The sequence below is a fragment of the Streptopelia decaocto genome, assembly GCF_964273445.1.
Source record: "Streptopelia decaocto genome assembly, chromosome: 1".
Classification (NCBI taxonomy): domain Eukaryota; kingdom Metazoa; phylum Chordata; class Aves; order Columbiformes; family Columbidae; genus Streptopelia; species Streptopelia decaocto.
The window spans coordinates 99,977,388-100,000,740 of NC_138663.1; the positions used below are offsets into that span (position 1 = coordinate 99,977,388).

General features: G+C 40.5%; 1 protein-coding gene across 2 annotated transcripts in view; it reads right to left on the bottom strand.

The window, feature by feature from the left end:
• ANOS1 (anosmin 1) overlaps nt 1–23,353 on the bottom strand; it is a 141,133-nt gene that overhangs the window by 100,025 nt on the left and 17,755 nt on the right. For both annotated transcript variants that reach the window (XM_082051560.1, XM_082051559.1), the window contains exon 2: nt 11,953–12,000. In XM_082051560.1, the coding sequence (XP_081907686.1) occupies nt 11,953–12,000 (48 nt within the window). The remainder of the gene's footprint in view (nt 1–11,952; nt 12,001–23,353) is intronic.

Genomic DNA, 23,353 nt, shown 5'->3' on the forward strand with positions numbered 1-23,353 from the left:
ACAGGGCTGAGTATTTTCCTATCACTACCCTCAGTTTGGGAGATTTCTATCTGTATAGTTCTATGCTACCTCTGTGTGTTTAATTTTTTCAGGCCATTAAAATAGCCAAAAACATTTGATTGGACTAAAATCAGAATGTATGTTTGTAGTCCATCTAGTAGAAGTGATTATTATGGAAGGACTGTCAAAACCAGTTACCTTTTTGACCAGTTAACCTGAGACTACACCCCAAACTGACTTTAAGCAGAACCCTCTAAGGAAACTCAATGAGATCTGCTTAAAATCCATGGCACAAACACAGTTCTTTAACACTGCACCTCTCAGAAACATTTTTGTCTGTTGTGCATAGAGTTATTCTAATATACAGATCATGCTGAAAGGCAATAAAGTCTTTAGTGCCTGATTAAATATTATATAACAGTATTATAAAACAAAACCTCTAGTTTATGTTTTAGGACAGAATGTGATTCTCTGCTCAGATGGCTTCCCAGTTCTTTGCAGGCACTCAAAAGTGGAAAACAATCATAGCTCCTACTTCCAGCTCAATGCTTTCTTTACAACTCCAAGAATGTGTAGAGAAAAAGGCACTTACATATCCCTGCCTGTGTGCTTCAAAGACTGTTGCCTTCCTCTCAGCAGAGTATCCTCATCTACGTAACCACATTTTCATATGTACTTCAATACTATGGCAATGGAGAAACTCCAACGTAGGTCAGTTGAAAATGCACAATCTTGCCTTACGGGTGGATATAAAGCTTGTTTAAAATCATTATTCCTTACTTTAGTGGGTTTTGAATAATGCCCTGGGTCTAGTCAAGCAAAACTCCTCTTAAAAGTCCAGGCTAAGGTATAGACATGCATCTGGTTTTCAGGCTGTGTCCCTTTCCAGTGCCTTGAATATATTTTATTACTACATTAAAGGTCAATACAAGTACATTTTGCCTTTGTCACTTAACCAGAGCTATATTTGATCTAACTCTGCAGTTGTCTCCACAAGAGGAGAAAAGGATCATACATTAAAACAGACTCCTACGGCCTGTTTTGCACCAAAACTAATTAGGTTAATGAAATGTAATTCAATAACATAAAATTAAGATCCTGATCTCAACTGGAAAGTTATAAATTTTGTACAGATTCTCTGACTTATGTGAGCTATTGAAATTCTCGAATAGTAATTCATGCAGCTGAGCTTAGGGAATTAAGATTGTATTTGGGAAATAAAAATCTCAAATATACTTCCATGTTATATATTTCCCTCTGTATACAGAGAGCAAAGTTATTGAAAGATGAGAAAAAATATTTATAAGGTTTGAGCAAACTGAGTGGCGAGACATCTGGGAAAACTCTAAAGATTTAAAAGGATATATCTGTTGCTTGCTTTCAAGAAAATTCACTGTTAATTTTCCTTACTTTTAGTAGTACTGCCTGTCTTTACTGTCTGACCAGTGTTGCTCCAGTGATATCGGCCTTCTGCTAGATGTTACTTAATCAACTGCTTTCTAGATGACAAAAATTTACAGTTGATTAGGCTGCACAGCTCCATTGCTATTTCAAAGTTTCTAGGAAGGGATTATTTCTGTGCTCAAATACCTCTAAATAAAGGGTTCTTCAGTCTGAATATCCCTGGATTCTGAACAGTGCTCACTGAAGCAGATAAAGCTAAGTTAAAGAAGCATTTAGTGCTTCAGCATGCCAGCTTCAATAAATATCTGTCGGGTACGTGTGCGTGTGCATGCGCCCATGCACACATTTCTCCCTTTAGCTGTGCTGTATGTCTGTATATGGTGTAGAGTACGCAGACTGAACATCTAAAGACAGCATTTCCATTTTGAGACTGGAGTTGAGACTGCTACGCTATTAGCATTAAAGCCCATGTTGGCACAATTTAGTCATTGATGACAATTTTGTGTCCTTTCTCCATCAAAGAGGGTGACTTAATCTTTGGCTGGTTATGCTCTGTGTTGGCTCAGTCTGCTCAGTATTCAGTAGCTCAAATTTCAAACAGCACAGTTGATCAGACTTGCTTACCTCCGTTAATAAGCGGATCAGATAAAACTGGCAAGAAAACCAAGCTGCAAAAGAGCCAACCTTTTCTATAAACCCACGATGAAGATCAGTGACAAACACAGCAGAATTCTGCATCAGTGAAAACTTGGGGCACAAGGACAGACAACCAGCATGATCCTTTCCTCCCTACCCATTGTAAGGGCTCTAGCAGTGGTGATAACCTTTTATCAGAAGAAAAATGAACACACAAAATGGCCACAAAAATGATCAGAGGGACAGAACACCTCTCCTGTAATGAAAGGCTGAGAGAGTTGGGCTTGTTCAGCCTGCAGAAGAGAAGGTTCTGGGGAGACCTTATTGCAGCATTTTGGTACTTAAAAGGGGCTTCTAGGAAAGATGGGGACAGACTTCTTAGCAGGGCCTGTTGCAGTAGGACAAGGGGTAATGGTTTTAAACTAAAAGAAGGAAGATTCAGGCCAGACATGAGGAAGAAACTTTTCACAATGAGGGTGGTGAGACACTGGCCCAGGTTGCCCAGAGAGGTGGTAGATGTCCCATCCCTGGAGACATTCCAGGCCAGGCTGGATGGGGCTCTGAGCAACCTGATCTAGTTTTTCACTAAGCTCATTGCAGGGGGATTGGACTAGATGCCTTTTGAAGGTCCCTTCCAACAAAAACTTCCATGATTCTGTGAGTAAAAATGAAAATAACTTGATTCTAACCATTCGTCCCAGAGACAGAAAGTTATCAGCAGGACTATTCAGAGTGAAGGCCAAGCAAAACAACTTCCATCAAGCCCCAAGGTCTCTTCTTCAGGACAAAAGTTGAACAAACAAATAAACAGTAGACCAAAACCTGTGCCTGGGAAAGGACATACCCTTTATGTTTCACAGTACCACCCAAAAGTAAGTAATAGGGCTTAAGTAAGTTTTTTTTCCAGAAGCAGGTTATTGCACATCTGCGGTTTACTTATCTACGAAGAATCTACCTGGTAACAGAGAGACTGGAAGGATGACTGATGTGATCCAACATGGGAACTCCGAAAAATATTAACTCTTTTTCATTTCCACTTATTTCAGTGTCCCATGTTCTAAGACAACTGGGTTTTTTATACCCAAAAAATAAAACTTGATATTTACAAATATAGAGCAATACATCAGAGGATTACAAAGCACTGTAAACATTGTTTAGATTTTAACTGTGTTTGTCAGTTCCCAAGGCCCTTAGAGAACAAAGGGAATCCTGTCATCACAGCACATTTATACATTAATGCTTTTGTATAAACATAAAACACTGAATCACAAAGCTCTTTCTTCTATTTCCCCAAACACAAATATCCAGAAACTTCAGTCAACCTATTTATTAGCTAGTTGAGCTTTAATCATCTAACCACTATGGTTCTTTCAGCCCCCTCTAACTTTTTAAGGAGGACTATAATAGAAAAAAAAAAATCAGATAATCCATAAGTATGCAAGCAATCAGTAATACATTTGCCTTCTTATTTCTTATATGATCAGGATTATTTTACCTATTTAGCACACCAATAATCTGACTGAGTCTTATGAACTCCATTCTATTAAAGGGTTTTACCTTATCTTTTACTAGATGAAAGAAAAACACTCCATCTAGCAGATCAAGAAGGAAATTTTTATTCATTCTTTCTTTCTTTTCAGCCAAGAATCAAAACATCCATTATCTCACCCTCTCATGGGTGGTACTTAAATCACGATAGATGGACAATACCAAGAACCACTATTCCTCTTAAATTTTACAAAGCTATCCGTATCCTGATCTAGCTTTCTTGTGTAAATAACAGTGGCTCAAAATACTTTCCAGCAGAGATGTGTGTTTCCAGGCTAAGAAACGTGGAATGTTCCAGCTACTCCAGGCTAATGATCTCTCAAATGCACACTAATATGTTTGATAAAAGTCTCCCAGCATGTGTGCACAGAATGCTTACCATAAGAATGACAGCACTGTGGGCAGGGCAAATCGCTGACACCATTTCAGACTGAGTTAGATGCTGGAGGCACAAATTAAAACTGTGAGCTTTCATTTCAGTGGGCTTTGACAGATGGAAGAGTGCGTCCAATCTCTAATTGTTTAAACCATTAACTCATCTTTCCACCTGTATTATCTTTGGAAAGAGCTCAGCTGGAAGCCTGGAACAATTGCTTACAGACTGCATTCAGGAGCATGTATTATTCTAAAAAGAAATCAGAGTCGTCTTTTGAAACAGTATATTTATTTGTCTGCAGCATTTGTAAACTTATTTATCTTTATTTTCACATATTCCTCTCAGTTCTGAAAACTCAAAAAATAGCCTTTCAGCCTTTCTGTAGAATCGATCAATCAAAGACCACTGCCTTGACTGCTGGGAACACGAAAGTTGTATTGCAATTCACAGTGCATTATGATGATCCCCATTTATCTCCAGTCCTTGTAAATGCCACTGCACATGCAGCACTAAATTATGCCTGCTGGTCTTTTGACTTTCAGTTGCTCACAAAAAAACCACCACACTTGTGTAAGGAGCTGTAAAAAAAAAAAAAAAAAAAAAAAATCTCTACTTCACGAAGTCTATTGAAATGCCTTTCCCAGTCATTTTGCTCCCCTTAGCGCTAAAATACATTTTTCACTAAGCCAGCATCAATGTAGGGCAGTTTGTCATTTCATGTTACTCTCACTAGCATTTGACTCTTACTGTTGTTTTATAGGGAAGCACCTGTTTTGTGCTCAGCACTTCCAAGTACTTGAAAAGAACAGCCTCGCACTATGGAGCTCATACTGTAAAAGCAAACTGGCAAAATGGAGCAGGAACAGCAAATGCTGCACATTTACCTACAGTTTAGTAAGACTCACTGTTAATAAGATGACAAAAGGCAGTGGTATTTTAAGGACAGAACAGCAGCTTTGTGAATAACAGTAGGCAAGAGTAATTTTGGGCATAGAAAGTCTAAGTAGAAAAGAAGAAAACATAGGGCCACTAATATGATGAAGGGACTGGAGCATCTGCCATATATAAAGAACCTCAGCAAGCAGGGACTGTTCATCCTGGAGAGAAAAAGGTTCAGGGGGCTCTTCCCCTTGTTTATAAATGCCTGATGGGAAGCAACGAAGAAAAGGGAACCAGGCACTTCTCAGTCAGGTCCATGGACCAGAAAAGAGGCAATGGGCACAAATTAAAAAACCAGGAAATACAAAACCTCTCTTACTGCATGGGTGTTCAAACACCGTAATGGATTGCCCAGAGAGTTTGTGTGCTTCACCTGTAGAGATACGCAAAACCCAGCTGGACATGTTTCTGGACAACCTGCTGTAGCTGACCCTGCATGAGTAGGGGGGTTGCACTGGAAAACACCAAGAAATTCCTTCCAACCTAAATAATTCACTGATTCTTTGGTAGATTTTTAGAAACACCTAGATGGGCATAGAGTAGTGACACTATTGACACCATTTTATTAGTCCAGACTTTGATAGTGTTTCACACATCAAGCCGTATCTTAGTACACATGTAGCTGTTTGTGGGAGGTTGATCAACAAACTATTACTGCAATGCTTTGGTTCAAGTGGATTACCTTAAAGGGAAGTTACTAGTCAAAGTAAACAAGAGGAGTGAAACAGACCCTCCACCTGTGTGCAGTCAGTATATGTATATAGTCAGTGGGTTAATACGCATAAGAAAAAAATACATTTGTGAAAATGGGTGGATGTTTTCTGCTTTTCTTCTGAACCCACTAAGTCAACTCATTTGAAGAAGCAATATAATGAAATCACCAGATAACAACATCTGTCCATAGGATAAAAACAAGAATACTATTTTCCACCCTTGTGAACATTGGGAATTGCAAGTAAAGATGTACAAGATCAGCTCCGCGAGACACAAGTCTAATAACGACCGCATCTGGGCAAAATTAATCTCTCAACACTGAACACATCTCTCGACTCAGAATTTTGCATTAGTGTCAATGAGAATTAGGTTTGCAGAAAGACCTGGCATCTATACAGATTTCATTATGTGACTTTCATTTATAAACTCTATCTTAGAGAAGAAAAAGGAAAAAATGTTCTGAGACCTATCACTTCAACAAATGATAAACAAGTCTTTAACAAAAAGTGTCACAAATGTTTCTCAACAGCAAAATGAAGCATTCTGGTTTAGACATTCCGTATAGTCAGTCAATGAGATTTTAAACACTGACCTATTCTCCACAGCAACTGCCATTACTCCCAGAAATAAAAAAGCTGTTTTTTTCTTCTACATGTTGCTATTTAGAGGGAACTTTTCCAAAGCCAATTGCCTACATGTGTTAAAACAACTTGAATTCTTTAAACTGAAGTAACAGGTTAGATTACTGTATGTTAGATAAGATCAATACATTACAGACATTACTTCATGTATATAACCTGCACATAGTAATGCTTTAAAATAATTACTTAGGTAACTCAGAGTATGAAATATCATAGAAAATGTGACTAATCAGAGGAGAGATAAGCCCGAAGTAGATTTGATTTGCATACCTACACATGTAGTATCAATTCTAATTAGAGTGGCAATGCTACTGGGAACATTTACGCTGCTCTGCTCCTGGGAGCATGGAGGGCTCAAGACCACATCTGAAGTGCTTGTACACCAACACGTGCAGCATGAGAAACAAACAGGATTAACTGGAAGCATTGATTAGTTGCCCAAACTATGATATAATTGGTATTAGTGAAACTTGGTGGAATGATTGGAGTGCTGGAGGGCTACAGGCTCTTTGGGAAGGATAGACAGGGCAGGTGAGGTTGATGTGTTACCCACTATGTGTAAGGGAGTGGCTGGATTGTACAGCCCGTATAGTTAGTGATGATCTGTTTGAGAGCCTCTGGGTGAGGATGAGGGGGACTGAAAACAAACCAGATGATGTAGTGGGTGTCTACTACCGATCGCCCAGCCAGGACATAAGGCCTGATGCATTATTCTATAGGCAATTAGGAGAAATCTCTGGATCAGTAGCCCTTTCCCTTATAGGAGATTTCAACTTCCCAGGCATCAGCTGGGAATACCACTGCTGTGACGAGCAGGTCTTGGAAATTCTTTAACTTCATGGAAGAAAACTTCTTGCCACAAGTACTCAGTAAGCCAACTAGGAAAGATGCCCTCCTAGACTCTTGGCCACAGTGATCAAGAAATAGTTTAATTTAAAATTTTCAGTGTAATGAACAAGAAGGACAACACAGTTGCTACCCTGGACTTCAGGAGACAAAACCTTAAGCTATTCAGGGAGTGATCTAGCAGAGTAACCAGGGAATCTTCTTTTGAGGGCTTATGAGTCCACAAACACTGGCCACTTTTTAAGAACTGCCTTTTAGAATCACAGGAGCAGGCAATTCCACTGTGTCATAAGTCAAGAGATCAGGGCAGAAGCTTGGCTGAACAGGGAATTCCTCGTGGATCTCGGAAGAAAAATAAATTGTACGATCTCTGGAAGTGAGGTCAGGCTTTGCAGGAACATTGCAGAGCTGTGGTTCACATATGCAGGGAGAAGACAAGAAAGGCCAAAGCTCGTTAGAATTGAAACTGACCATGTTGTGTCAAACAATAAGAAAGGACTTTTTTAAAAAAACATCAATAGCAAGAGAAGGTCTAAAGAAAAGACTGGACCAATACTTGTTGAAGACGGTCACCTGACAAATAGGGACGAAGAAAAAGCAGAGGCATTAAAGGCATTAATAAAAATGTGTGGGAATGCCTTAAAGCTGCACCAGTGGAGGTTTAGATTGGACATGAGAAAGCATCTCCTTACCTAGATGTTGGTCAAACACTGGAAGAGGCTTCCAAGAGGGGGTCAATGTCCCAAGCCTGTCAGTGTTTAAGAGGCATTTGGACAATGCCCTTAGTAACATGCTTCAACTTTTGTCCAGCCCCAAACTGGTGAGGCAGTTGTGCTAGATGATGGTTGTAGGTCCCTTCCAACTGAAATAGTCTATTTCCAAAGAAGTTCACAGCAAACTTAATTGACACCAGTGCCAATTTTACCTCAATATTCGCAGTGGAAACCAAGAGAGCAATCGACAAGATCCCAGTAAAGCCCTCAGTCTGCTTCAAATCTGTACAAGCTGACAAGTACAAATGTATGACAGCAGTGAATAAATCACTACTGCAACCAATAAATGGCGATTTATTTCTTGATCCTTTAGTTGTCCCAACCATAATAGAGTACTTTTAACATACCGTAATTACCCACCTCTTGTTAAAACAGAGCAAACATTCAAGAGCTCTCTTGTGTTCTTATCTTGTAAAATAGACCTCTGGAGAGATCTTATTAAATTAAATTACATATAAAATCATTAGTGCATATTTTGCTGCTCACAGTCATGCTTTTGTGACTTGCTCCACTAAAATAACAAAAACAAATAGCCATTTGGGATGTAGGTAGCAATCTACAGCTGTTCCTGTAAGAGCTAAAACCATATTGGTTCACTAGATTTGTACTTCTTTGAAAAATTAATATTTCTCAAAGGTATTAATCTTCAAACTAACAGGTGTGGTCTACACTTGTATTAGAGGACAATGTTATAATAGCTTAAATAAACATTAGAGGTACTTCACTGACCAAAGGAACTTGCACAGTATCTTATCAACAGCTATCTTCAACCACAGAAATATCCCCAAATATAAAGGCTACAGACTTATAATGAGGAAAGAAAAAATAATTTTCATTGTATGCTAGTATTATGAGATTTTTCCTAGTTATGCCATGTACAAAATTGTGTCTACAAAATTATCACAAAATTTTATGCCAGACTAATCTTACTCTCAGAGAATAACAGACAGAGACTTTAGAACCACTTTTTGCTAAATCAGGTCTAGGCAAACATAAGCCGAAACAGACATCAAAGGTATTTGCAATAAGGAAAAACTACATGCAAAAGCCTTGTATTGGATGCTTTATGATTATATTTTCTTCTCCAGAGCTTCACCTCCCATCCAGGGCTTCTGCTTTTACAGGCTAATGTCTGTCCTTGGAATGAAAAAAAAAAAAAACTTCTAAAATGAAATTTGGATTGGTTACAAGTAAAAAGACAGCCTATGTTGTACCTTTTCCATATTATAAATTCTTTGATGAAAGGGTAAAATTGCAGAAAAGTTAGTAAATTAACTAAATCACCTTTTATTGCAGTATCACCTACTACCTGATACATCGATGAAACTTCCAAATAAAATTTCTTCACTGTGTATCAGATGCAAATACTTGTGCAAACACAAAGTGCTTCTGTATTTCAAAGTCCTCCTGCTAATAAAGTAGCAGGATGTTTGCCGTTACCTGTACTTTACCACAAATCACTTCATTGTGTCACCAAACATCATAACCACAAAATAATGGCGGACACTGGGAGAATCGTTTAGAAAAAATGTCATCTGAGATATTCGGCAGAACTACACTCATTAAACCTCCTCCACTGAGGTGCTGAGAAACAGTGAAAGGAATGTATGTTTTTAAAGGTATAACTCAATCCTTTGCATTGCTTTGAAAGTTTTAGGTAATGTGATTGTTTGACTTTGCACTGCAAAACACAGAAACCCAAAGCTTGCCTGAAACAAGAGGACATTCTACTAATGTTCGGTTTTGTTAACAATTTTACCAAGTTAACATGTATTTCTTTTTCTAAATATGGCAAAGCTGCTTTCTTAAGGAAAAATTTATTACCTTGCTAAGAAAAAATTAAAATTAAGGTAACATGACTGTGAAGTATATGTTAAGTAATTTAAAACTTAACCTGTTGTTGCATGTTGTATTATAATATTAATTTGTAGCATTCTTACACTGATTTCAAGAAATGAATACAATTTTAAGGTAAACCTTAAATTCATAATCCTAACTAGATTTTAAGAACTTGGGAGTGACTCAGAGAGAAGTTCCTATAACCTTTGCCTTGCTTTGTAAGTTGGACAATTTTTATTGCATGATTCCTCCTTTGTAGGGCAGATACAAACCACTAGAAAACCATAGAAGCCTTCATAAATTAATAAAAAGAAAATTACATTTGGGCAGGAACAACCCCAGGTTCCAGTATAAGCTGGGGAATGACCTAATAGAGAGTAGTGTAGGGGAAAAGGACCTGCGGGTCCTGGTGGACAACAGGATGACCATGAGCCAGCACTGTGCCCTTGTGGCCAAGAAGGCCAATGGCATCCTGGGGTGTATTAGAAGGGGGGTGGTTAGCAGGTCGAGGGAGGTTCTCCTCCCCCTCTGCTCTGCCCTGGTGAGACCACACCTGGAATACTGTGTCCAGTTCTGGGCCCCTCAGTTCAAGAAGGACAGGGAACTGTTGGAGAGAGTCCAGCACAGGGTAACAAAGATGATCAAGGGAGTGGACCATCTCCCTTATGAGGAAAAGCTGAAGGAGATGGGTATCTTTAGCTTGGAGAAGAGGAGACCGAGGGGTGACCACATTAATGTTTATAATTATATAAAGGGTCAGTGTCACGAGGATGGAGCCAGGCTCTTCTCACTGACAACCAATGGTAAGACAAGGGGCAATGGGTGTAAACTGGAACACAGGAGCTTTCATTTAAATTTGAGAAGAAACTTCTTCTCAGTGAGGGTGACAGACCACTGGCACAGGCTGCCCAGGGAGGTTGTGGAGTCTCCTTCTCTGGAGACATTCAAAACCCACCTGGACACCTTCCTGTGTAACCTCATCTAGGTGTTCCTGCTCCAGTGGGGGGATTGGACTGGATGATCTTTCGAGGTTCCTTCCAATCCCTGACATTCTGTGATTCTGTGATACATCAGGATCATTGTGGTACTGGGAAAGACCTACTCACTTTCCCTAAAAGGCATTTCAGTTACAATGAGCCACATTCTCTGGACCTTTGTTAGTTTGTTTGGTTTTTTTTAAGAATGATGAGATTTCATTGCAGAAGTGCAACCCTTAACAGCAGGGCACACTCGATAGGAATTGTCCCACTCTCTTCTTATACTGACATTGCTATACCCTGGTTTTAATACTGACCAAAGCAATCAACTTCGTTTATTTTCCTGCGATGGAACAGTCAATAACAAACCGGTCCATTCATTTCAACAGAAGGTAAATCACTGAACCAGTAATCTCATTATTCAAATGTGAAGAAGTTGTCATGTGTTAAAAATCAAGGGCTGGCACCAGCAGTTACATAGATTACATTACTAAAACGATACAGAGCGACGTTACTTGTATTTAATCCCATTTGCAGCACAACCTCCACAGAATAAAAATACCAAAGTTAAAAAGCCTAACTTATTGTAGAAATACATTTTCGGGAAGATTAAGACAAAAATACTGCTTTCATCATTTTCAGGTAAATTTCCATTGGATACATCTTCCATGATTTTTACAAAGTCAGCACGAGAATGTGCAATCCCACTTCGACCCAACAAAGCTCCCAAATCATTGCTGCTTCTATCCAGACACCACAGAAAGACTCTTGCACAGGAGAATCAGTTGACAATTAGCTCACCTATCCTCTAGGCTTTCAGGGTTAAAGTGCTAGGATAGGACAGGGCATCAGTAGAGCCACTGGGATTGCTATCAAGGTTTTTTTCAGAGAAATTCAGTGTCAGGCTAAAAATTAAATATCCCAACTAAATGAAATTTTGAATGTTGGCATGTCTTGGTGCTGTTGAAGAAAGATTTTAAATGATACATCCGATTTTAGCTAGTATAAAGTTTGTTGATAGCCACAGAATTATATTGGTTTAACTAAGCTTGATACTTACCCTCAAACATTATTCCTTTGTCTTGAAAGAGCAAATCATTCCGTTTTATCTTTTTTTTTTTTTTATTATAGATTGAGGTTTCCATATAAAATACAAAGATGCTTCTGAAAACAGGCTAAGATGAAGAGCACTTAATCTACAGACAAGAGACTGAAAGCAACTAGGTCACTGAAATGAGAGGGGGAAATAAAGGACATACCTTTGAACACTGTTTATGATTCTGGCACCAAGCAAGTGACCCATTGTTCTGAAATACAAAGAAAAAATACATGAATATTAATATTTCTTTAAGACTAGACATGATCACCCTAACAGGTTTAAATAGAATTCATCTTCCAGTTCTGCTTAGAGAATGATACTGTGTCAACATTAGTACCAGTCCTGACTCCAGCTCCTTTATGTTGTATAAAAGGCTCAGGCAAGTGGAGAGTGACCCAAGAAAAAGCATTACAAGCAAGGCTGGTGGAAAACTGACTGAAGTCACCTTTTAGTCCACCTCTGTAAACACTTACTGTCTAGACTTGCTAGGAAGCAAACAAAGGTAAGATTTGTATTTAAGAAATTTATATGGATTGGTAGTGATTCATGAACAGAAATCCCATTAGTCAATATTTCAATATTGCACAATACTTAAATTATCAAGGAAAGATAATGAACGGCCTTGAAGTAAATGGAAAATTCAATTAAATGTGACATGAGTTTACCAAAAGTCACCCATACCAGTTTTATTTTACATTTTTGATAATAAAGTGCACTTCCGAGATGAGCAAACACCATAGCTCTCATTTTTCTTGACTGCAGTACAACAATCAATACAGTATCACATGTAAAATAATAATTTAAGCTACAGGAAAAGAGAACATGATGAGAACAGAAAGATAAATATGAAACTGGCAGAGGGACAAACAGCAAGCGGAGAAGCTTTTGAAGGGTCAACTTTGGAAACAATATTTTCCAGTAAAAAATTGCAGTCCAGGAACCAGAAGTCTATCTTTGTTGGGTTAACAGATGAGATAAAATATTCATTCGCTTTCTCTATAGTGGAAGATCAAAACAACACTGGGAAGATCTGAATCACTCTGTGGACTGAACATGAGAAATGAGGTAAAGCTTTGCAACAGAAAGTACCCATTCATGCACTTAGAAACTTATACGCATATATTTCTTCCGAAATGTATAACCTCATACTTTGGAAATAGAACAGAAGATGCTGGTAAATTCGTTGTTCACAATCTGACTACAATGGTGAGTCTACGATGGAGTAGCAGGACATTCTGTCAAAGGAATAAGGCAAAGAATTTCTGCAGTAATGAATTAATGTGACTGTACTTTGTCTTCACCTTTGGCACTGACTACTGAACTGGAAAATGGTCTCCATGGAAGAGGAATTCAGGTGGGCCAGAATGCAAAGGACTAAGAGGAATACACTTTCTTCTTTGTTGTTGTTTGGTTTTTGTTGTTTTTTTTGTTTGTGTCAATGAGGAGAGATGCAAAAAATGTAATAATATATATACACACAACATTTTATGTATAAAATCACACACATAAAGCCAAGAATTATTCTATGGATATACAACAACTACAATTCAGAAGCAGAAATAGACACATTAGCATGCATTGGAAGAGAAGGTTCTGGGAACGCCTTATTGCAGCATTTCCAATAAATAAATGGGTCTTATAAGAAAGACTGAGAAAGACTTTTTACCAAGGCCTGTAGTGACAAGACAAGGTGTAGCAGTTTTAAACTGAAAGAGGGTAGATTTAGATTGGGTAGAAGGAAGAAATTGTTTACGATGAGTGTGATGAGACACAGGAACAGACTGCCCAGAGAAGTGGTGGATGCTCCATCACTGGAAGTGTTCAAAGTCAGGTTGGACAAGGACTTTGAGCAACCTGATCTCATTAAAGATGTCCCTTTCCAGGGCAGGGGGTTTACACTAGATGACCTTTAAAGGTCACTTCCAACCCAAACTATTCTGTGATTCTATGACTATGAAGATTGTTCAAGTCACATACAGAATGATTGAGGTTGGAAGTGACCTCTGGAGGTCATCTGGTCCAACCCTCCTGCTCAATCAGGGACACCTACAGCCAATTGCCCAGGACCAAGTCCAGACAACTTTTGATTATCTGCACAACTTCTCTGGGCAACCTGTGCTTGCACTCAGTCACCCTCACAGTAAAAAAGATATTTTGTGATGCTCAAGAGGAAATCTCTGAAGTGTCAGTTAGTGCCCATTGACTCTGGTCCTGTCACTGTGGACCACTGGAAAGAGCCTGGCTTCATCCTATTTGCACCCTCCCTTCAGGTATTTACATACATTAATGAAATCACCCCCCTCAGCCTTCTCCTCTCCAGGCAGAGAGATCTCAGCTCTCTTACCCTTTCTTCATAGGAGAGATGCTCCAGTTCCTTCACCATCTTCAGGGTCCTTCACTGGACTCCGTCAAGTATGTCCTTGTTTCTCTTGTACTGAGGAGCCCTATAACTGGACAGAGTACCCCAGGTGTGGCCTCACCAGTGCTGAACAGAGCAGAAGGATCATCTCCTTTGCCCTGCTGGCAATATTTTGCCCGATGAAGACCAGGATACTATTAGCCTTCTTTGCTGCAAGAGCACATGGCTGAATCATGTTCAGCCTTGCCCATCAGGACATCCAGGACCTTTTCCAGAAAGCTGCTTCCTAGATAGGTAGCCCACACCATGCATTGGTGTATGAGGTTGTTCCTCCCCAGGTATGGGACTTTGCATTTCCCTTTGTTGAACCTCATAATGTTCCCGTCAGCCCACTTCTCCAGCCTTCAAGGTCCCCCTGGGTGGCAGCACGACCCTTTGGCGTATCAGCCACTCCTCCTAGTTTTGTGTCTTCAGCAAACTTGCTGAGGGTACAGTCTGCCCCATCAACCAGGACATTAATGATGATGTAAAACAGGACTGGACCCAGTACTGACCTCTGAGGTACACCACAAGTCCTCCAATAAGATTTTGCATTGCTGATCACCACCCTCTGGGGTTGCTCATTCAGTCAGTTTTCAACCCACCTCATTGTCTGCTCATTAAGCCTGGACATCAGCAGCTTGTCTGTAAAGATCTTACAGGAGGCAGTGCAGGCCCTACTGCAGTCCAGGTAGACAACATCCACTACTCTCCACTTGTCAAGCAGGCCAGTGACTTCATCATCTAAGTGTATCAACTTCATCAAGCAAAAATTTCCCTTGGTGACGCCATACAGACTACTCCTGATTATTTGCTTGTCCTTAATGTGACTGGAAACAGTTTTCTGGAATAGCTGCTCAATCATTTTCCCAGACGCTGAGGTGAGGCTGCCTGGTCTGTAGTTCCCAGGGTCCTCCTTCTTGCCCTTCCTGAAGACAGGAGTCACATCTGCTTTCCTCCAGATTTTCGGCACCTCTACCAATGGCTGTGATCAATCAAAGGTTATTGAGAGTGGCCTTGCAATATCTGACAGCTCCCTTGGCACTCACAGGTACATCTCATCAGGGCCCATCAACTTATTCACGTCCAGTTTGCTTATGATCCTCCGACCTGATCCTCTTCCAACAAGGCTACATCCTCCTTGCTCCAGCCTTTCCCCCTAGTCTCTGGGACCTGCCATTCCCAAAGGCTGATTTTGCTATTAAAGTCTGAGGCAAAGCAACGTTCAATGCCTCAGCCTTTTCTGTGTTCAATGTAACCACATCCCCTGTCTCTCTAAGCAATGAGTTTCCCCAGTCTTCCTTTTGTCATATCTGTACTTTTAGAAGCCCTTCCTGCTGTCCTTGATGTCCCTGGCCAGATTCAATTCCGTTTGGGCTTTAGCTTTTCTAACTTCATCCCTGGATGCCTGGACAATATTTCTGTAGTAAACATATATCAGTCCTTGTTTCCACACTCTGTATGCGTCCTTTTTGTGTTTAAATATTGCTAGGAGCTCCTTGTTCAACCACACAGGCCCTCTGACATTTTTGCCTGACTTATTATTCATTGGGATGGACGGCTCTTAGCTTGGACGAGGTGATCCCTGAACATTAACCAGTTTTCTTGGGCTTCTCCTCCCGCCAGGGCCTTACCCACAGGATTCTTCCAAGCAGATCTTTGAAGAGGGCAGTCTGCTCTCTTGAAATTGTTACAAAAAACTTTCTAGCTGGGACAGGAGCTTCGCCTCAACACACACACATTAAAAAAACATTAAAGAACCAGAATCTCTTTTTTTTTCCAAGATGCTATGCACCAAAAGCACCAGAAAGCACATCAAGTAAAAAGACAGAAACAGTATTTATTTTGACTCATATGTTCCCATTAGGTAGTTTGTCAGAACTAAAGCTTTCATACAGTAAAAAACAAAGCAAAACAAAACATAATTCTGCTTCTTACCTAGATAAAAGTTATTCTAAGAATAAAAACAGCTAAACACACTCTTCTATGCACTGATGGACCAGCTGAACTGAAAAAAAAAATACAGATCTACTCCAAGATCAGTAGGAGAAACAATTTTTTTGGTCAGATCAATCACCTGAGGGCATGTCCTTTCTGTACTTAAGAGATGAGCACAGCTCACTAAGATGGTGCTTTAAAAATATCAATGGTGAGTCACTTCCAAGTACAATTCAGAATCACCTTTCAAACTTTTAAGCTTCCACTACCAGGAAAAACAAAATGATGGAGGATAAGGTATTTAGTCTGCAAACCTGGGTGTTTCAGCCATGCAAGATAAATCACCGCCTTCTTAATTTTAAGCATTAAGCATATTGTGAATCTGATACACTGCAAAGACAAATCAGTAGCATAGATTTGAATCAGACACATTGAGAGGTTCAGGAAATGAAACTAAAGCATTGGACTTGCATGCTACTTTTGTACTTCAAAACTAATGCAAATGATGCTTTCACTTCAACTTTTAATCTGATTTTCAGAAACTTCTATATATGTCATTTTTTTTTTTTTCACATGAAAGGTAATGCTAAAAATTTCTGTTCCTGTATTAACTAAGGAGTTCTGGGGATTATAAATGTAAAGACATAACTACTCCTTTCTGCTTGTAAGCTTACTTAGGAGCTATTTAAAAATTTTAGTACATACAATTTAATTTCAGTCTTTTATAAATATTTATTCTGTCTTATCTTCCCAGCAGGTTGAAATGCAATCATCATTTGATTTTGCAATACCACTTTTATCTGCCATTACTGTAGAATTTAGCTAAAAATTAGATATACAACATGAGAACAGCTAACTATGAACAACATATCAGGTCCAACCCCTTCAAAAATAGAGAGACATAAATAGAAGAAATAAAACTTTAGCATAGCTGTAAATAACATATGCTAGTGGGAAAACTTTAGCATTACCCTCAATGTTGTATGAGGATTTATTATTTCCATTTACAAATCTAGCTAGCAGTAATGTTAAAACAATATTTCATGTGCTACTTTCAATTCATCTCCCCTTTCTTCTTCATATAAAATGTGACAGAGGTAGCTGATTGTAATAACAGATTAGTAGCAGCTCAGTCCTTTGTTTCAGTTATGCTGCTGCTTTCCACTGAACTAGAAAAAGTAGTCCCAGTTTTGAATTATATCTGTTACTTGAGACAATAACACTTCAAATGTCCAGATGTGTGGCCTTCCTACTTCATAATTTCAATGTCTGCAAATGTTCTCATTTTTCCACTGAAAACTATTACCATCAGAATTAAAAAATAAGTTTAACGGAACATAGAAGTATTGTTTAGGAAGTTCAACTTCATACAAACTAACACAATACAAACAATCTTTCATTGCACAAGGTGAAAGGCCAAAATCTAGAGACTTCCTTTGAACAACAGGGTATCAGACGAAGCAGGAATACCGATGAATGCTCTCCTCCACTCTGCATCTTAGTAAATGGTTAATCTAAGCTATACAGATGTTCAGCTGTGATTTTTTTTTTTCTGCTTTTAATCTAGTGTACCTAGCTGAAACCCTAATTTCAAGTATCAGGAATCTGTGTTTTATCTGTAGCATTTTACATGCTACCAGATTACATCCTTGGTTCCCTTATGTCTGTTTTTCTTCAAACCCAGTCCTGATCTGACTTATGCCAATGAGAATTTTGACTTTGTGTTTAATAGTGGCTTAACTCTGCTGTGCAGAAACGGCCTCGAGGAAGAATTAAATACCACTGTTTCTGCCCATCTATAAGCCTTCCACCAGTGTAGCTTCAGGGCAACCTTGAAGTATATTAATCTCTATATTGAAGAGAAGAAACTGTTCTCAATAGGGCAAATTTCAAATATTCTATCTTTCTGGCACTGATATATCATATGAAAGATGTCAGGCAGACGAGATCACATAGTACATGGAGACAACAGGAACTCAGGCCACTGCCTGAGCCCCACTCACTTTCAGTCTGCCAGAAAAGAAACTGTAGTCAAACAGAATCGGACCTTCAAAGATTCAAAGACCAGGACTGTTTGACATGTATAAGGCAAGAGTTTACAAAAGCAAAGACAGAAACAAAACAAAAAAATCAGGTAAGTATTACAAGATTTATCATTCCAATTTTTCATGAAAATACAAGCCACAAGTATTTTCAATGAAGCTAATAAATTGGCATCTCTAATAAGTGTAAGAGATGGTGGCTCTTAGGATATGGTTTGAGTGTGTGTGAGAGGCGGTGGTCCTTAACACACAACGTAAGTGTGGAAGGCTGAGATATTGTGAATTATTACCTCAAAACTTGCTTGCTAAAATAATATGCTTAGGGTCTACTTGTTACAGAAAAGTGCTTACTCATGCTGCTTGCTCAATTGCGCCTGCTGTAAAGGCTTAAATACAGGGAGTTAAAGTGCAAAATGCATGATCACTGTGAATTGCTAAAATTCAAAGAATGCTTGTAGCTTATGGAAGCTCAAGTGAAGCTCCAGCGGTATCAGCCACCAACATCTGCAATCAGGCCTGCAGTGTGCTCAGGCAACGCCTGCCACTAACTGCCATAAAATAACCAAGTTATGACTTGCGAGTGTGGCCATCCACCACCAGGACCAAAACCTGTCACCTGGGACCAGCAGACCTGAGACCCAAGCGCTCCCGGCACCTACTGGGTCCTGGACTCTGCTACTGGAACCTGGACTCTGATACAGGCACGACCTGAGACCTGCAAATTGCCAGCACTACCAGGACCAAGATCTACAAACTGCCAACACTACTGGGACCTGAAACCTGAAAGCTGCCTGACAGAATACAGCATTTGGATCCCTGGCGATGACTATCTCTTGCTTACCTTTTCACATACTTTCTTAGCTTTGCTTCTAACTTCTCCCCCCTTTTCTCTGTCACTCCAGCTTTAAGTATAAAAGTAAGATTGTTTAGCGGCATCTGACCTCATTTGTCTCTTAATCTCACTCTTGGGATCATTTTGAGCCTTCCTGATTCCAAAACTGGACCGGGTACCCACAGTCTTACTGGTCTTCATTTCAGCAAACATATGTGCACACTTGTTTTCCTCTGGTAAATCACAAATGTCCTTGGGCCTAAACAGCTGCAACAGAAACATCTGTGTTCTGTGCCCTCTCATGCCTTGAAAATAGAAAAGTTGTGCAGCATCTCTTGTAAGAAAAAAAATACATATAGAGAGGCAATGAAGAATCAGTCTTCATCTACCTACAATGTGCCCCATGTCAGAGATCAGCTGTGAAAAATAAAGTAGCCATTTAATTTGCTATTACAATACCTGTATACCTATTATCTGTTTCGGAAGTCTTTTATCCTCTGCCCAGTCTTCAATTTACTTTTAAGTGAAACCGCTATCTCTCAGATGTGGCCTCACCTGAGGACCTCACTGATTCTTTCAAAAGGACGAAAAAAATCATAGAAATAAGTCCTTCAAATAACAGTACCCACTGATGTGAACAACACTTGTATACACAAACCAATAGCTGCTGCAATGATGTATTTAAAGAGACAAGTTCCCAACATTTTCCTTAACCTTTCAAAAATCTCAACAGCATGAAATTTTATGCAATGGTAAAATATAATTTATACCTTGCCTAACAGATTTCCTGACTGCACATTCACTAAGACACAAATTAATACAGGGACTTACTTATGGCAGTGCTGTCTGTCCCCAGGCCCACATCTAAAGTGTGGGATTAAGGTGCAGAATGGAATAAAAAAATTCAAACTAGGATTTCCAGTTCCCAAATACCAAAGAATACACCTAGGCACACACTCATACCCAGCTCCCAGGCCACCTCACCTGTCCACAGGCTTGTCCAGCTGGCTCTTCACTGGTGGTCACACACTCACCCATAACTGGTCCAGCCACTGCACCACAGATGCACAGGTCCCTGTGACCCCCGATCCCACACCAGGTGCTGGTGCTTGGTTTCACTTGCTCCAGTCCCTCCAGCCACCGGCTCTCAGCACACAGGCCCTCTGGCCCACGGTCCCAGCCAAGCCACCAGCACCCATACCTTCCCCTTCTCCAGTCGCTGGCACCATGGACACACAGTTCTGACTCTGCCTGCTGGAACTCGAGCCCACTTATGCACACAAACACATGCACACAGAACAGGTGCCCTTCAGCCAGGGAAAGAGTTAGAAGTGGAATTTAATAAAATAGGACAGAGTATGCTGATCAGGGGCAGGGCATGTCCAGATAATCTATTTACATACACCCAGTCCTTTTTCTCCCCTTACCACTTCCCCATAAATCCTGCGCAACCCCAAAATGTTCCTCCCCTGCAGCCTATAATGTGTCCCATACCCCAGGCAGCGTCTCTCCGCAGTCCAAAAGGGGAGCTGTTTTTCATTTACCTTGGAGAGTCCCACGGCTGGACAGGGGCACTGAGGCTCTCCTGCCACAGGCTGTCCTTCCCTCTGAGTCTTTAATTCAGGCTCCCAACTGCCTTCGGGACTCTTTGCTCCCCTGGCCTCGTGGAGATGGGCCTCTGATGGGCTGATGGCTCCCATGGTGGGCCTGGGAGCAGCTGGGAAAGGTGTGATTTGGGATCCCCCATCTGCTGTTGACTGAGTTCTTTCATAGGTCTTCAGATGAGCTTTGACCACACAACCTAATAGTTCATGCCTAAATTTTTTATAGCAGTCATAGCAAACTGAAACAAATCTCAGACAGCCCAGTGTCATGTACCCAAGAGTGGCAAAAAATGGTTACTGAAGTAAAAGTGTAAGAACTGGTTGAGCATCTAAGGGCTTATTCCATATTTTTGGTCTTTCTTGTTACTCTTCTCTGGAATTTTCCTACTTCTACTATACCTTTCTCAAATGGAAAGAGAGCAGCAGCATGCAACATTCAAAATGGATCATGGCATAAATTATATAGTATCATAATATCTTCAGTTTTTTCCACTGTTGTTTTTTCAAAAATCTTTAACTTTCAGTTTATAGTTTTGATTCCTCCAGAGAGGTTGGCTGATACTTTCACTTTTGTCACTTGGTTCAGTGTTCAGGGTGAAGGTGTCAGGGCCCTGAAGACAAGAGTATGCCTTAGCAGCCCTGACATGCCTCACCTGGGGTCTCTAGCCTCACCTCCTGCCCATCGGCGCAGAAGTTCCATTTCAGGCTAACTAGGGCCATCAGTCCTTCTGCAAGCTATGCCCATCTCTGGCCCTTCCTCCTGGATGGACATCTCATCTATGCTGTAGGTAGCTCATCTCCTGGGTGAACCCTTGTACCTTGTCTCTGGCCTTGTCTTGTAGATGGACCTGGGACCCCTTACCGAAGCCTCATCTCCAGCCCGGTCCCTCACCCTGCCTCCTTTTGGATAAAATGGAACAGAATAGAATAGACTATTTCAGTTGGAAGGGACCTACAACCATCATCTAGCCCAACTGCCTCACCAATTCAGGGCTGACCAACAGTTGAAGCATGTTACTAAGAGCATTGTCCAAATGCCTCTTAAACACTGACAGGCTTGGGGCACTGATCCCCTCTCTTGGAAGCCTCTTCCAGAGTTTGACCAACATTTAGGTAAGGAGATGCTTTCTCATGTCCAATCTAAACCCCCCCTGGTGCAGCTTTAAGCCATTCCCACACGTCCTACCACTGGATCCCAGGGAGCAGAGCCCCACTACAGTGGGACAACCAGCTTTTTTGACTGACTGGTTTTGCTGTGTTTGATGCATCCCAGGATGCACTTTACCCTCTTGGCTGCCAGTAAACACTGATGAATCCCTTTGAGCTGCTGTTGACCAGCACCCCCAGACCTCCTTCTGACCTCCAGCCACTCCTCTCCCAGTTTATACTTGTGCCCAGCATTACTCCATCTCCGGTACAGAATCCAGCATTTTGACTTGTTAAATTTCACCCCATTAATCATAGCCCAATCCTCCAACCTATCTAGACCCTCTGCCAGGCATCTTGTCCCTTGAGAGAGTCAACCAGTACCTCCCAGTTCGGTGTCATCAGCAGACTTGCTAATGGTGCATTCAACTCCTGCATCCAGATCATTGACAAATATATTGAACAGAACTGGCCCTGAAATTGAACCTTGAGGAACACCACTGGTGACTGGTCACCAGCCAGATGTAGCCCCTTTCACTCCAGCCCTTTGAGCCCTGCCTATCAGCCAGTTCTTTATCCAGCGCAACATGAACCCACACATCCCACATTTGCGCCTGGCTGCCCCGGACCCTGGCCTGGGGTTGTTGAGGACCCTGCATCCAGCTCTACCTGCCCCATGGGCCTGCTTCCCTCAAAGAGGTAACGCCCTGTGATGGGGTCACCCTTGGCCCCTGGCTTCCCATCCCCTGTGAGCAGCCAGTCCTCACCAAGCCTGACAGCAGGAGACTGTGCTAAGTTCATTTCTTCCTGATTTATAAGAAATGTCCTTAGACTTTGGTCTAGTTAACAAAAGCATAAAGCAAAATTTCAACAACACAACCAAATTAAGATCACCTACCAAAATAACTGGGTGGATCCTCCTGCAGATGTGGCAGTACAAATACGACTGTATTGACCTAAACCTTGCACTGATATTTTCTAAACTGTTCATGCAAAGTCATCTTCAACCATTGTTTCTATTACAGACCATTTTCATTAGGGCTTACACCAAAATATTTAAAGCCACAACTTTACATGCACCAAAATGAAAACACAGAAGAAAATATTAAGATGGCTGTCATCATTAGTAGGTTCCTAGTCATCAAAATCCAAAGATCATTACTAACGAAACAGTAAAAGATCAGTAGTTTTGAAAATACAGACTACTTATTCCTTGGATTAAATCTGCATCTCAAGTATGGAACGCCTTTTCTCTTTTCACAGCAGTGTCTTCTCAAATGGATAGAAAAACTACTACACAAACACAAGCTGTAAAAACAAATGAGCCACAGGAATCCTGTGTCTACACCACACTTGTGAGTTATGACTGCCTTCTTGTGGCTTCACAGACTTCACTCTTACCACTTCTAAAACTGATCTTATCTGAGGTCTTAGTCTACCTAGCAGAAGTTTCTATCAATCCTTGAAAGAATCCAGATGAAATTAACATCACTTCACTAAGCAACAGAAGGAATTAAATACACTGACACTAACTTGAGGATATTAAAATGAAATATGGAATTTCACACTAAGGGATATACTTTGGGCCAAATCCTGGACAC